Genomic DNA, 13,024 nt, shown 5'->3' with positions numbered 1-13,024 from the left:
TATTTGCAAACCGTCCCCACAAACACACACTCTCTTTGTCAGTTTGCAATTTTTGTGCACATTTTGCAGAAGACACATAGACTCATCTCGAGGGTTCAGATAATTCACAATCATTTTCCTTTTTTCCATTTTCCTCCCTTGCTAATGTCACTATGTGTATACTTGGCGACAAAAGGTAAATTGAGTGTCAGGATAAAGATACACCCTAATCAGCCCAAGTGGATCATGGTAAAGGTTTTGAACTTTTCATCCTACAAGTCTTGTAACGGAAGAACGAAATTCAGTGCATGTAAAGCATAGTTAAAAAAGATGCTATCAGCAAATTTGCTCCTGTGGATTATTATTGTGATCCAACTTGTAAAATTTGGCTGGTATACTAACTGCATCCTGAAAATATGATACTTTTTTCCAATAAAACCGATGGTCTTTTGGTTTCAAGGAAATTTCTCAGCACTTTCGTCTTGTGTCCATAACTTGCTTGCAATATGCAAATGCAATGGTTATTGAATTCATAGTTCTAAATTGCGTCACAAAATCGCAATTGCGGCCGCAACAAATCCCCAATTGGGACAGCATAAACCAATTGCAATTGCGGCCGCACAAATCCCCGATTGCGGCAGCATAAACCGACATTTGTTTGCGACAACATAACAATTTAAAACATTGATTCAATTTTGCGTAGTTTCGGTACCGTTACAAAATCAAGCATTGTCACAGAATCTTCGTGAATCTCACCTAAATATTCCTATGTCATTAAAGTCTTTCCAAATCGAAAAGGAATCAATCAAAACCCTATAATCCCGCCCGAATCAAGTAACGGTTACCGCGCTTTAATGAGAGAGGAATAAGCAAATCAAGAAACCCTAGGCACATCTCGATTATAGAGCACACAATCTTCAATGCAAAGGCACACCAAAAGTACTCAACAACACGAGTAGTAGGCACCACCGGGCAGGTATTTTACCAGCCAACCTTGTTTCCTAAAATTTCCCGCGCGAACCGATCCCTCTTTTTAATTTGAAAAAAAAACCATTTATGATAATTTGAGAATCTGAAAATTGACACACACACACACCCAACCAGCTAACCTCACCTGACATGATTGATTTGGAAAAGGGTTTAAGATTCTGATATTCTTTTATGCACAAACACACACACCACAGCTATAGTCCTAGAATGCAAAATTGTTTCTTTTATGGGGTGCTTGCTTGAGCCTTGAGCCAGCCATCATAATGGCAAGTCTGCGCTGTCTTTTTGTTCTGATTCAATAGTTAGCACAGTCTTAACTTTCTTTCCTTAAACCATGTTTGCTCAGTTCAGCAACCCCATAATACCAATACCAAAAGGGGACAAAAACACAATACAATCAACAACATATAAGGCAAAATTATGAGACAGATTGAACAACAATAATTCAGAGTTTCATAAGAAATCTACAAGTTTAGCTCTATTAACAACACAACTAACAGTTAAGTCATCATCAACAATTCACATCTATCCATGCATCATCAAAACAGAAAATTCAAATGTTAGAGAGCCTCTTGCTATAGATTTCACCACCTATCAATCTATCATCATCACATACACAGAGAAAATCATAAGACCTGCATTAACCAATGGATGGGAAGCAACTCTCTGATCGGAGCAGAGACGAACCACGAACCCTACCAACATTGAGCGCTCCACTCGAGCTTGATCGGAGATGCCGCGGCGAGTCCAAACTCCGGCGAAGGATCCTTCCCATGACAAAAATCGGGTGCTCTGTTTTGGGAGACAATGAGGATGATCGGAACTCCCTGCAGAAACTGATGTGGCGCTCCACGGCTTCCTCCATGGTGATCAGCTTCTGCGATCGCGTGACCTCGTCCTTGACAGCCTCGGCACAGAGGCCGCAGAGCCAGTGGCCATGGAATCGGTGGCGGAGGAGGGAGATGTATGCAGGGGTGCATTCCTCAGTGAAGCCGCATGAGTCGCATTGGACAGACTCAACCTCGACCACCACAGGCACCTGAGAGACTGGTTTGGTGACAGCAGCAGAGGATGGAGACTGAGACTGAGACTGAGAGTGAGAGTCTGAACCTGAAATCGCCATGGCTTGGAAGTGTTGGTGGATGAATCAGTGAATAGGGACCCAATTCTCTGTCTCTCTCTCACTTTTATATTCCTGTCTTGACTGACTGAGTGTGACGGTATAGAAAAGGCTTGGGAGTCAACAAAGATTTACGTTTTGAAAATTAGGGATAAGAATAGAAAATAAAAAGATATGATTAAGATTTAAGGGTGTTGGACCAAAAATTAGGGATTATATGGTAGAGATAGTGGGGTTACAAATAAAACAAATCAATAAACTAATGTCAGAAAATATGTTATCTAATTTTCTTTTTTTTTTTTTTGTTATATCAGAAAATTAATAGAAAAACGAAACTAGCTAAACCAAATAATTGTCCTGCATCAAAAGAACATTAAGTTGTGGGGAGGGAGCCTCCAACAGCCTATAGCTCACCGCGAAGTTTGAGGACCCCTTCTTCGCAAACTAATCCGTTGTAGCATTCACGTCCCGGCAATAAAGGTTATCTAATTTTTCAAAATATATAGGTATTTAACTAAACTCTAAGTATTTAAGTCTTAAGAGGAATTAAGAAAAAAAAATTAAGAGGATTAATCTGATGATTGCCGACAGCGAAATAACTTAATAATACATGGAAAAAAAATCTTGTGTCAAAGTGAATTGATAAAGTTTAGATAAATGAGTAAAAAAATTCAGAAATAAACGTATTGGTACACTAGAGTTGGGTTAAATTAGTGTCATGGGTGATTTCAACACTTCATTAGAAACACACACATATATTGGAAAAAATGTGGGCATCTTCGTGTGGAAAGAAAATGAAAGGAGATAAATGTAAGTTTAAAGAAAAGGGGAAATTTACCAAAACCAACATTCTTAATCTTATAGGAATAAAAGTAATTCCAAGCATAATTATCAATAAGCTTAATGGTGAATACTAGATTTAAAAGTAACTTCAATGCATAATTATCAACATTCTCAATTACTAATTCATTAATAAGAAATTTTCGAGGAAGTGTTTCATCCACATGTTACTGTGGAGCTGGCCGATGTCATTCTGTTTGCTGTATTTGGTGGCTTAGCCGGCGGACGATTGACGATCATTGCCACAAAGGGAGTTCGGCAGTTTTCGTAGTGGCCTTCCCATGCGAACCCTAAGTTAAACTTTTGGGCGTAACAATGGATTTGTCCTTTGTTTCCTATTGAAGGTTGCAATCCTATCTTTCAACCATGGGCGAACCATGCTGCAGCAACGGCTGGATGAGAGCGATCTTTTCTATTTCGTCATTTCTCTCTGACTTTTGATTTCCTCTCTTCAATCTGCAATCTCAAGTTAAATTACACGAAATAGAGATGAAATCTCTATTGATAGTCAGAAAGTTTCTAGTTTTCGAAAGTGAGTCTCTCCTAGTGCTCAAATAGATAATTCTCTGACTTCTCTACCATGTCTAACACTTGTTATATAATTTTTTCATTCAATGAATATTTGTTTTTATTTGCTTGTGTGCATTGATTGTTAATTATTTTGGCTAGTTTGATTTATGTCTCTTTAAGACAGATGTAGTTGTGCAATCAAAGCGCGCACGCACACACACACTTAACTAACAGTAGCTTTTCAGAGATAGTTGGTTATTGAATGAGGAACGCATCTTGCATCAACTTTCCTGCAAGAACAAAGTTGTGACAGTATGCTAAAACTTGGCTCTGAAAGTTTCATTATTAGCTCAAAGCCTCAAAGTTCTAATCTTGTGCTTCTCAGCAATTAATCCAGCCTATATGAAGATGCAAACTACACCTACATCTTTAGCTTACCAAACACAGCAAACAGGTGAAGATAATCATGCATATCATAATATTGTCTCTCCATCTTTGCAAGCATAGCACTATAATTAACTAGAGAAGGTGGTCCTCATTGTATGCGGTTCTGAACAGGTAACACAAAATTCTCTCACAGGCAAAAACCAAACCATATCTTTAGTACATAACTCACTTGCAAGTACCATATTCTGTAATAGGACATTAAGTATTAGCATGTCCGTATCTGCAGGATACTACTGGTAACAACCAAATTCTATATTTCTCTAACAACATGTTTGGATACACATTTAAACCTCATAGAATAACTTCTTCCTACACTAAAGCTACTTGTAGTAGTTTCACCCAGGAAAAATGTTAGTAACACTCAGTCACTTTAACTCTCTTTTCAATACTCTCTCACTGATTGGTTAAAATCCATTTAGGATCCACTAAAAATATGGTCTCCACTTCCAATTTAGTGGGATCCACATGAGTTTCAACAAATCATTATGAGGATTGTTGAAAAAAAAGTGATAAAGTGAGTGCTACTATAGCATTCCTCTTCACCCAGCATAACTTCTCTTTGGAAAACTGCTTGAGTTTCCAAATCTACTTACAATGTGTTTGGATTGGCGGAGGACACACAATTCAAAGCACGGTATCCCCATAAACTATGTAGCTTCTCTTTAGAAGTGAATACGAGGCTTCCTGCTCGTAGGATCAAATACGTTATTAGTTTAAGATGAGATGTTTAACCAGGTTAAAGATCCTTGTTATGATATGCAGTTGATTTTGTTCAAGGTTACATAAGATAGTGTCACCTTTTTGTTTCACAATCAAGGTTGCATCTCTGATTGTCAAATAATTTACAAGCAGAGTGCAGTTATGCTTTGACAGTTTTAATTTGTTAAGTTCTTCTGTTCCTACTTTCTATCAAAAGGCAATATGACTTTAGTTTCATCTTAAATGTGAAAATACGTTTTGACAATGTCTAATAGTCTGTGTGGATCTACTTCTTTTTCCTCAAAACCAATTCCGTCACTCAGAGACCACTCGCACAAGTTCTCTCTAGAATTGATTCCGGATTTCCAAATACGTAAGTTACATGTAAGTTGTTAAAGTGATGGATGTCATGTGGCCTTTGAAAAAAGGGACTCAGATTGCTTCTATGTATGTGGTTATTATCTCATCCACTGTACGAAAATAACAAGAGGAGATAGTTCAATCACTGAAAAATTAGCCATGTGCAAATCTTGCCTATTCTTCTTGATCATCGTAGACACTAGTCACAAGAGGGTATCTTGATATGGAGGTGCAGATACTTCTTCACTGAATCAGAAGACTTGAGAGTTGTTGCATCTACTAACAAGAGTACCTAAGGCTGTGTAACTATAATTAAGGGAATCTTGTCCTATAGGGACCACACTAGTAACTTCAAACAATGCATCAAAGGCTGGTGCCTTTTGTTATGTATGCCCAAATATTACTTCCAAGACTTTGTTTTCTGGTGCACCTTACTGGAGACAAAATATTGAAGTACTATGTCTGTCTTGATTCATGAGAAACCTTCACCAGTCTCTTTCAACATGGTTATTTTAGGAAGAGTCAAATTCTGGACATGGAGATAGACTAGCCAATAGATGAAAAACTGAATTGAAGGATAGGCTAACTGGTCCATGTGGTTGGCCCCATGACTGCAACACTCATTATGACCTAAAGGCTAAGCCAAAGGAAATGAGTATTGTTTTTGTAGTCAAAGGTTTACTTGAATCTTCAGATTTTTTATGCTGTCATTAGCCAGGAATCTCTCAAATGGTTGAACCAGGCAAAGTGGCTAACTAATGATCTAATAGAAGTATTATAACATGGATCAATTTCGCTTTTTATTGTAATCAATTCTTACACATAGAAATTAATTACTCACATGAGCTTCTATATGAAATTGAGTGCATTTGGTTCAGCATTAGGAGAATTGATTGTGGACAGAATTGATTCTAGTTGTATATGTTATACACTTATACTTATACATGAGATAAAATGAAAAAATGTGGTTTTCATTTCCAGCGTTAATGTTGAAATTTAGTTGTAAAATCGCAGAATTGATTACGTTTTATGCATAAGCTACTCTTTCTAGCTTTTAGTAGAATGGATTTTATGATTTAAATATTCTCAAAAATAACTCTCAAACATCTATTTGCATGTTTAAACCAACTTCTCTTTTCTTGGAATAAATTTTGGCATGGATAAGCTACTCATATAAGTTTTTCACCATAATTGATTTTGACTTCAATTCTTCAAAATCAATTGCAGGATTTCCAAACATACACATATACTATCATCCATAAACTGTTTTACTCAATCATAATTGATTCTGAAGTTCCGTGCAACCAAACACACTCTGATTTGAGCATTAAACGTGATTTCAGGACATATTCCCGAACGTGCTATTCAATGGATGTTTAGTTTCTCAGCGTTTCTAACTAAATTTGGTCCTCACTATTGGTATATTGGTGTGGTAAAGGCAAGACCTCATAGGTAAGGACCCCAAGTACATTCAAATATGACATCCTTTGTCCTAGCTAGATATATAATAAATGCTTCACCAACGGTGTTGTACTACTCTCCAAGGATCAAGACCATGTTGTGTTCGGTGAAATACAAGCAAGCACATAAAATATTGATGAGATTCCTTTGTCCTCTCTTAATCAACCGAGTCTCTCCTTACCAGCCACCTTAAAAGCACTGCTGCTTTGTGTGTTCTTCTTGAGTACTCGGTCCAGACACTAATTTTGGTATTATCCTCACATATTATCTCATTACCTAAGTCTAGGTGTATTTATGTTTCTGAGAACTAATTACACATTGCACATAAGACTGCCAAATATAAATTATACATCCGGCAATTATAAATGCGGGAAAATCTCGAAAAATGATGATATGAAAATGTAAAAGGTGGTACCAAAACTAATGTCATCAATCATACTTCTTGATTTTCTGTATCCTAATAGGTCTTTTCGGGTCACTTTCTTTCAGCCAACATTTATATGGATCGTTAGCATACAAGAACTGAAGAATTATAATTGATCCATTATGGTTTGTCATCATAGTATTTTACAGTTGAGATGAACGCTAACTGGCCAAGTTTTAGGCATGATTGTAAGGCATTTTCGTTTCTTGACTCAAAGGCTTGGAAGTTGTAGACCGTTATGAATAGTCCATTGAGTCGGCCAAGTTCATGGTCGAGATTGCCGTTCTCCAACCGACATTATTATCTCACAAACTGTGATTGGCTCCACCCTTCACTCATATAATAAACGTAGTGCAAGATTTGTTGATTAGTCCTAAATATCATTTATATTGTTGCGTAACTCCTTCCTCCATCATTTTGTAATTAAAACGACTCCAGTTACATAAGGAGCACTCTAATAAGGCAACACACATGTACACTTAGACTATGTTTGGTTGGAGTGAAGAAATAAACATAGGTTAAGTTTTCAGGAGACGGAGTAAGATGTCTCACTTCCTTGAGATTTTTAAATTTTCACAATAATCAGCAAACAAGAAGATTCAAACCAGTTAGACTTAGACACGATGTTGAATTGGTTTTCTTGAAAGCAGGAAAAGATTTTAGCGTGAGGAAGAAAAGAAAGGCTATGATCACCAACTCAATGTTGATTATCACTTAAGCTGATTATTAAATAATTGACCTTAAACCAGAGTGAAAAGGAGATGAGTCCAATGAGCGAGTCACACAAAATATGAAAAAATAATAATAATATTAATTATATAAATGTATTCAATAAATGATCACCGAAAAGAAAAGAAAATCTATGAACTAAATCACAATTTAATTTATGGTTCGAAGCGTGTTCGCGATCTCCATTTTCCTCTGTTTGATTAATTAATTAATTAACACATTCCTACTTCGTTAGCGATTCCTACTCATTCATTCATCTCTCTCGCAATCGCAAACCTCAATTTAGCAACATCTCATTTCTGAAACCTCCAATTTCAAGCTCGTTTTTCATCCACAACAGGTAAATTTCTCCCGATTCTGCCAGATCCATTGTTGTTTACTATTTCTAGTCTTGATGCCGCAAATTATCCATAATTTTTGTAAATGTGTGTGTTCTGAAAAATATGAAGTTAGAGATCGTGATGAGGGATGTGACTTTCCTGATTGAGAGAGTGGGTGGTGTTTGATTGCATTTTTGCGTTCTAATTAGTGTTGAATTGATTGGATTTGTTTATGTTTATGTTTATGCAGGATGAAGACAGGGTTTAATGGATTAAAGGGTAAAGAGATTTCCCTCATTTCCATTGTACTCATGTCTGCAACTATCATTTTATGGTCATGGGATAAAACTCCTTGTCTTACTGCTTTTCTTCCTCCTCAAACACCACTCCACCTCTCTTCAGGTAATTTCATAATTTTCTCCAAACAAAAACAACAATAACTCATATCATGCATGTTTTGTTAATATAATATTTCTTTAGTTAAGGTAAAACTATGTAGAATTTTGTTGTTAAGGTTTCTCAAACATTAAATATTTATAGACTGTCTGCTATAGATTTTCTCCTGTATGGCTATATTTGTAATCTACTTCTAATCTTAGTGTTAGAATATAATGTAAAACCATTCATTTGACCCTTAGCCAATAGCTTAAGCGTTTGGGATAATTGGTTGCTTGATATGGTATCAGAGCTTCTATGACTTAGCGGGTTAGAGTTCGATCGTTGCTCCACTCACTTTCTAATTAAAAAGTGAAATTTAAGCACATCGTAGGCCGGCCAGTGCATTTATGCAATCCATGCTTCAAGCCCAAAGGGTTCTTGCATGAGGGGGCGTGTTAGAATATAATATAAAACCATTCATTTGAACCTTAACCAATAGCTTAAGCTTTTCGGATAATTGGTTGCTTGATACTTAGATTAAGAGAATCTATCAGCATTTTTTGTGTCTGCCAGTGATGTAGCTGAATGTAGGTCTTTAATGTGTTGATAAGGATGGTCTCATCTTTAGGTATGAGAAGGTTCTCAGTATAGTTATTATTGGCATCAAGTATTGGCTAGTCTTTTTGTGCCCATGATTTGAAAGTTCGTGCGGAATAATACACTTGCATGCATTATTCTCAGTACTTTGTTTTTGGGTGGTTGTTTTACGTGTATGCAGATCGCTTAGTCAGTAGTAGTTCTTCAATCAAAGTGCCGGCATCAGATCCAAACGTAAATGTGGGAGACGATGGCTCATTGGTGCCGAGGAAAAAGACAACCAATGAGATCGAAGAACCGCATCTTGATGTAGAATCTCACATAGTTTCTTCACAAAGCTCTTCTGGAAAGAGTGTGGGTGAAAGGGATACCAGCACTACTTCAAATACAGAACGTAAGATGTTACTTTCTTTAATCCTCTATGGGTTAAGTGGCTTTTTTATTCTTCATGATGCAGTACCATATCCTGTATCAATAAGGGATGTATTGACATCTATATATGGTGCCTTATTTATTTACTTAGTTGTCCTGTTATTTGCTATAATGCTCGGCAGGCAATCGGCATGCTGTACCTACATTGTATTAAACCAAGTTGGTAGGGTAAGTTTAAGTTATTGTTAGATGCAGATAACTTCTTCCAAAATACGTCATGTTCTATTAAATGTCAGCTTTCTTTTAGCAATAAAGCCCTTACCACGGGGTTTTCTTTTTTCCTCTATCTCGCTCTCTATGTTAATAAAATGTTATCTTACTGGGGCATAACTCTTATCTTTCATTGTGATCATGTAGAAATCCTTTCAAATGTGTCAGATGAAGAAGCAAAACATGAAAGAATCTTGGAAACTGGGGAAAGCCACAACGTGCAAACTTTGTCCAGTCCAAAAACATCTGAGGCTAAAAGGAATGAAGCTAAGGGGGAGAAAATTTCCAGACGAAAAGAAAATAAAAAGGATTCTGCCATGAACTCTCCACAAAGAAGCTCTTTAATTGGTGGAAAAGACAATAATTGGAATAACGCTACAGAAAATAAAGGTACTGGTCTTTTTGCTTATCATCTATAAAAGTTCATTGGAAAGTTTATTATCTTTGGGATGAGTTGAAGGGAAGTTGATGCTTACTTTTCAACCTGTTCCATATAAATTAGCTTCTTTTTAATAGATATCTCTGACTTTTCCTTAGAAACCATTTTTTTCTTTTTGTTTCTAAAGAAAGCTTGAATCATTACAGGTGAAGGAAAATTAATACATGTTTTTCAACTTCTTTTCTAATAATGAACTTCCTAGTGAAGTGTCAGTCATAGTTTTCCTACGAGACCATTGTTTTTTATGAAATCTTGAAACTTTTTATAACTATGTTAATCTTAAAATTAGAATGCTCACCGTTTTATTTCGTCATTTGTGAACAGTGACCTATCATCCAGGTAGCTCCCAGTCACTATTTTCAGCAGTAGTTGTAAACAAACAGAAAATATTTGTTAGGAACCCAGAGTAACTGAAATGAAAGGATGATAGTAAGAATCAAAAGTTTGATTGAGATGCTCTACTAAAAACGAACAGAAAATGGAGAGTAGAATTCTCCCCTGAGGCTTTCCCCTTCACAAAGGTTAACTCATTTCCCTCACAAACTGCACCCCCCTGCCCCCAAAAAATAATATATGATTTCTCCTATTTATATCCAACTAATCTCTACTAAGTATTAACTAACTAATGGAAACAATTTTCTGTAGCCTAATCTTTGGAAAAGAAAATTCTCATATTAGACAACCTGATTTAAACTTTCTAAATTATTGTGCCCGTTTGCTCCATTATTTATAAAAAGTCAAATCATTATTCTGTGGACTGCAAAAATGGTGTATCATGCCGTTTGTTGGGCTAATGAACAATGTATTTTTAAATGCTGCTGACTAATGGATTTTCTCTTATTGACTCTTTCTCCAGTCTGTAACTACGCAAAAGGAAAATGGGTCCCAGACGATAAACTGCCTCTGTATTCAGGATTTGGTTGCAAACAGTGGCTATCTGGGATGTGGGCTTGCCGCTTGACGCAACGTACTGATTTTGCATATGAGAAGCTTCGATGGAAACCAAAAGATTGTCAAATGGAGGAATTTGAAAGGTCTAAATTCTTGAGCAGGTATTTCATTCTCTTGAATCATGCATATAGATGGACTCTTGTCTAAATGTTTAAGGGCACATTTCAACGAATTTTTATAATGAACATTGTTTTTCAATTCCTTTTGCTCATAAACTTTTTTGAAAAAATTGAAGCACGAGATAGTCCTCAATTTACTGGAAAGATGTTTGGCTGATGGTTGTGTTAGCATGCGAGTCCTGTTACTTAAGTCTGTTGTTGTTCTTGTCATATGACTGATGCTTTTTGAGGCGCCTTTGCTTTTATGAATTTCCTATACTTCATAGTTCATACAACAAATTGTCCCAACTTTTCAAGCTATTTCATTATTTTATTTGCCTAAATTCTTAAGTTCAACAGGAAAAAATAAAATAAATTAGCCAATAAATGTATAATCAATCCATATTCTTGGTATACTCAGGATGCAAAACAAAACTCTAGCTTTTGTTGGAGACTCGTTGGGCCGGCAGCAGTTCCAATCTTTAATGTGCATGGTCAGTGGTGGTGAGGAGAAGCATGATGTTGAAGATGTCGGCAGGGAGTATGGATTGGTGACAGCTGAGGGTGATGCCCGCCCTAGTGGGTGGGCATTTCGTTTCTCAAGCACTAATACTACCATTCTGTACTACTGGTCAGCAAGTCTCTGTGATATTGAACCTATTGATATAAACAACCTGAACACAGATTATGCAATGCACCTTGATCGGCCACCAGCATTCTTGCGCCAATTTCTCCACAAGTTTGATGTCCTGGTTCTCAACACTGGTCACCACTGGAATCGGGGAAAGCTCAATGCTAACCGATGGGTAATGCATGTTGGTGGCGTGCCAAACACTAATAGGAAAATAGCAGTTATTTGGGGTGCCAAGAATCTTACTATTCACAGCATTGTTAGTTGGGTGAATTCACAGCTTCCAAAATATCCAGGTTTGAAGGCATTCCTTAGGACCATTTCTCCTAGGCATTTTTTCGGAGGGGAGTGGAACACAGGAGGCAGTTGTGACAAGACTGAACCAATGTCAGTAGGAAAGGAAATATTGGAAGAGGAGTCCAGTGATCCAGTTGCAGCCAATGCAGTGAAGGGAACAGGGGTCAAGCTCTTGGACATAACAGGCCTTTCTCAGGTTAGGGATGAAGGTCATATATCACGATTCAGCATGACAGCAAAGCCTGGTGTGCAGGATTGCTTACACTGGTGTTTGCCGGGTGTTCCTGATACATGGAATGAAATACTCTTTGCTCAAATCTAGTGTGCACATCACAGTGTACGTCCAGCACTTGTTGGCCTTGGAAAGGTAGTAGCCATTCCTTGACTTTGAAAGGATCACTAGCTTTCTAAATCATAGTTTTGCAGAGGACGCAGTCACGGAGTCACAAGATATCCTTAACCCAGTTTGAACTTTATAGCTGATCTGTTGAGGTATTTGAAGACGTATGGTGCAATGACTAGTTTTATCACACTGCCTTAAAAAAATTTCTTCGATTAAGCAAAGTTTTGAGGTCTCTATTGTAACTTATATGCCATGTAAATTAATTACTTCTTCATATGGTTCCTTGCGACTCCTCCGCAGAAAAGAAGGTTGATAGGCAAAGCTGCAGAACAGAAGCATTGGGATTGTTACTGGAAGTAGTTCTTCTCAGCTGTTAAAGCAGAGTTTCAAGTCCAAGGTGATGGTGCTTGCTCACTCCTTTTTTTTTTAATTAAATTTTGTGGGGAGGGTGGAACAGAATAGTGTATTGTTTGTTTAGATTTTATTACACGTCATAGAGAAGCCTTATATAGAGTAGACCGATCCATCTCATGTTGAATGCAGTGTATCTTCCATAGTTTATCAGGGATAATATTATTAGTAGGGTCTCTTTGCTTCAATAGTTATGTTGACTCTTCTTTTATAAGCTCATCCAGCCTTACGTTCTCCACGACACGTTGCAATTGTATGAAATTAAATATATTTTGAGATGGACGGTTTATGATACCAGCTTTGTTCCTATTTCTATATTGAAATAGAAAAAATAAACACAGGTCAAGAATTGTAATTT

General features: G+C 36.9%; 2 protein-coding genes across 3 annotated transcripts; one reads left to right on the top strand and one right to left on the bottom strand.

The window, feature by feature from the left end:
- Positions 1 to 1,366: 1,366 nt before the first annotated feature.
- LOC130714236 (uncharacterized) lies at positions 1,367 to 2,150 on the bottom strand. The gene has a single exon (XM_057564131.1). The coding sequence runs from the start codon at positions 2,090 to 2,092 to the stop codon at positions 1,610 to 1,612; it is 483 nt and encodes a 160-aa protein (XP_057420114.1). The 5' UTR covers positions 2,093 to 2,150; the 3' UTR covers positions 1,367 to 1,609.
- Positions 2,151 to 7,685: 5,535 nt separating this feature from the next.
- LOC130714202 (protein trichome birefringence-like 16) lies at positions 7,686 to 12,960 on the top strand. 2 transcript variants are annotated; one of them, XR_009011192.1, is made up of 7 exons: positions 7,686 to 7,899; positions 8,130 to 8,281; positions 9,036 to 9,248; positions 9,644 to 9,886; positions 10,792 to 10,987; positions 11,406 to 12,404; positions 12,556 to 12,960. XR_009011192.1 is itself a non-coding variant. In XM_057564094.1 (6 exons), exons 2-6 carry the CDS (start codon positions 8,131 to 8,133, stop codon positions 12,232 to 12,234), a joined length of 1,632 nt encoding a protein of 543 aa, XP_057420077.1. In that variant the 5' UTR covers positions 7,686 to 7,899; position 8,130; the 3' UTR covers positions 12,235 to 12,960. The 2 variants fall into 2 exon arrangements, 1 of the variants encoding a protein (XP_057420077.1); XM_057564094.1 differs by having other exon boundaries at positions 11,406 to 12,960.
- The last annotated feature ends 64 nt before the right edge of the window (positions 12,961 to 13,024 follow it).

Source organism: Lotus japonicus, chromosome 4, assembly GCF_012489685.1.
Source record: "Lotus japonicus ecotype B-129 chromosome 4, LjGifu_v1.2".
In the NCBI taxonomy this organism is placed as follows: domain Eukaryota; kingdom Viridiplantae; phylum Streptophyta; class Magnoliopsida; order Fabales; family Fabaceae; genus Lotus; species Lotus japonicus.
The sequence above is the reverse complement of the archived record's forward strand: the minus strand, read 5'-3'. Positions and strand labels throughout refer to the sequence as shown.

Excerpts from the sequence above, each read along its gene's own strand:
- LOC130714236 (XM_057564131.1), bottom strand. The coding sequence starts at position 2,092 with ATGGCGATTTCAGGTTCAGACTCTCACTCTCAGTCTCAGTCTCAGTCT.
- LOC130714202 (XM_057564094.1), top strand. The coding sequence starts at position 8,131 with ATGAAGACAGGGTTTAATGGATTAAAGGGTAAAGAGATTTCCCTCATT. Across the intron at positions 9,887-10,791 it reads TAACGCTACAGAAAATAAAG|TCTGTAACTACGCAAAAGGA; the intron begins GTACTGGTCTTT and ends CTCTTTCTCCAG. Across the intron at positions 10,988-11,405 it reads AGGTCTAAATTCTTGAGCAG|GATGCAAAACAAAACTCTAG; the intron begins GTATTTCATTCT and ends TGGTATACTCAG.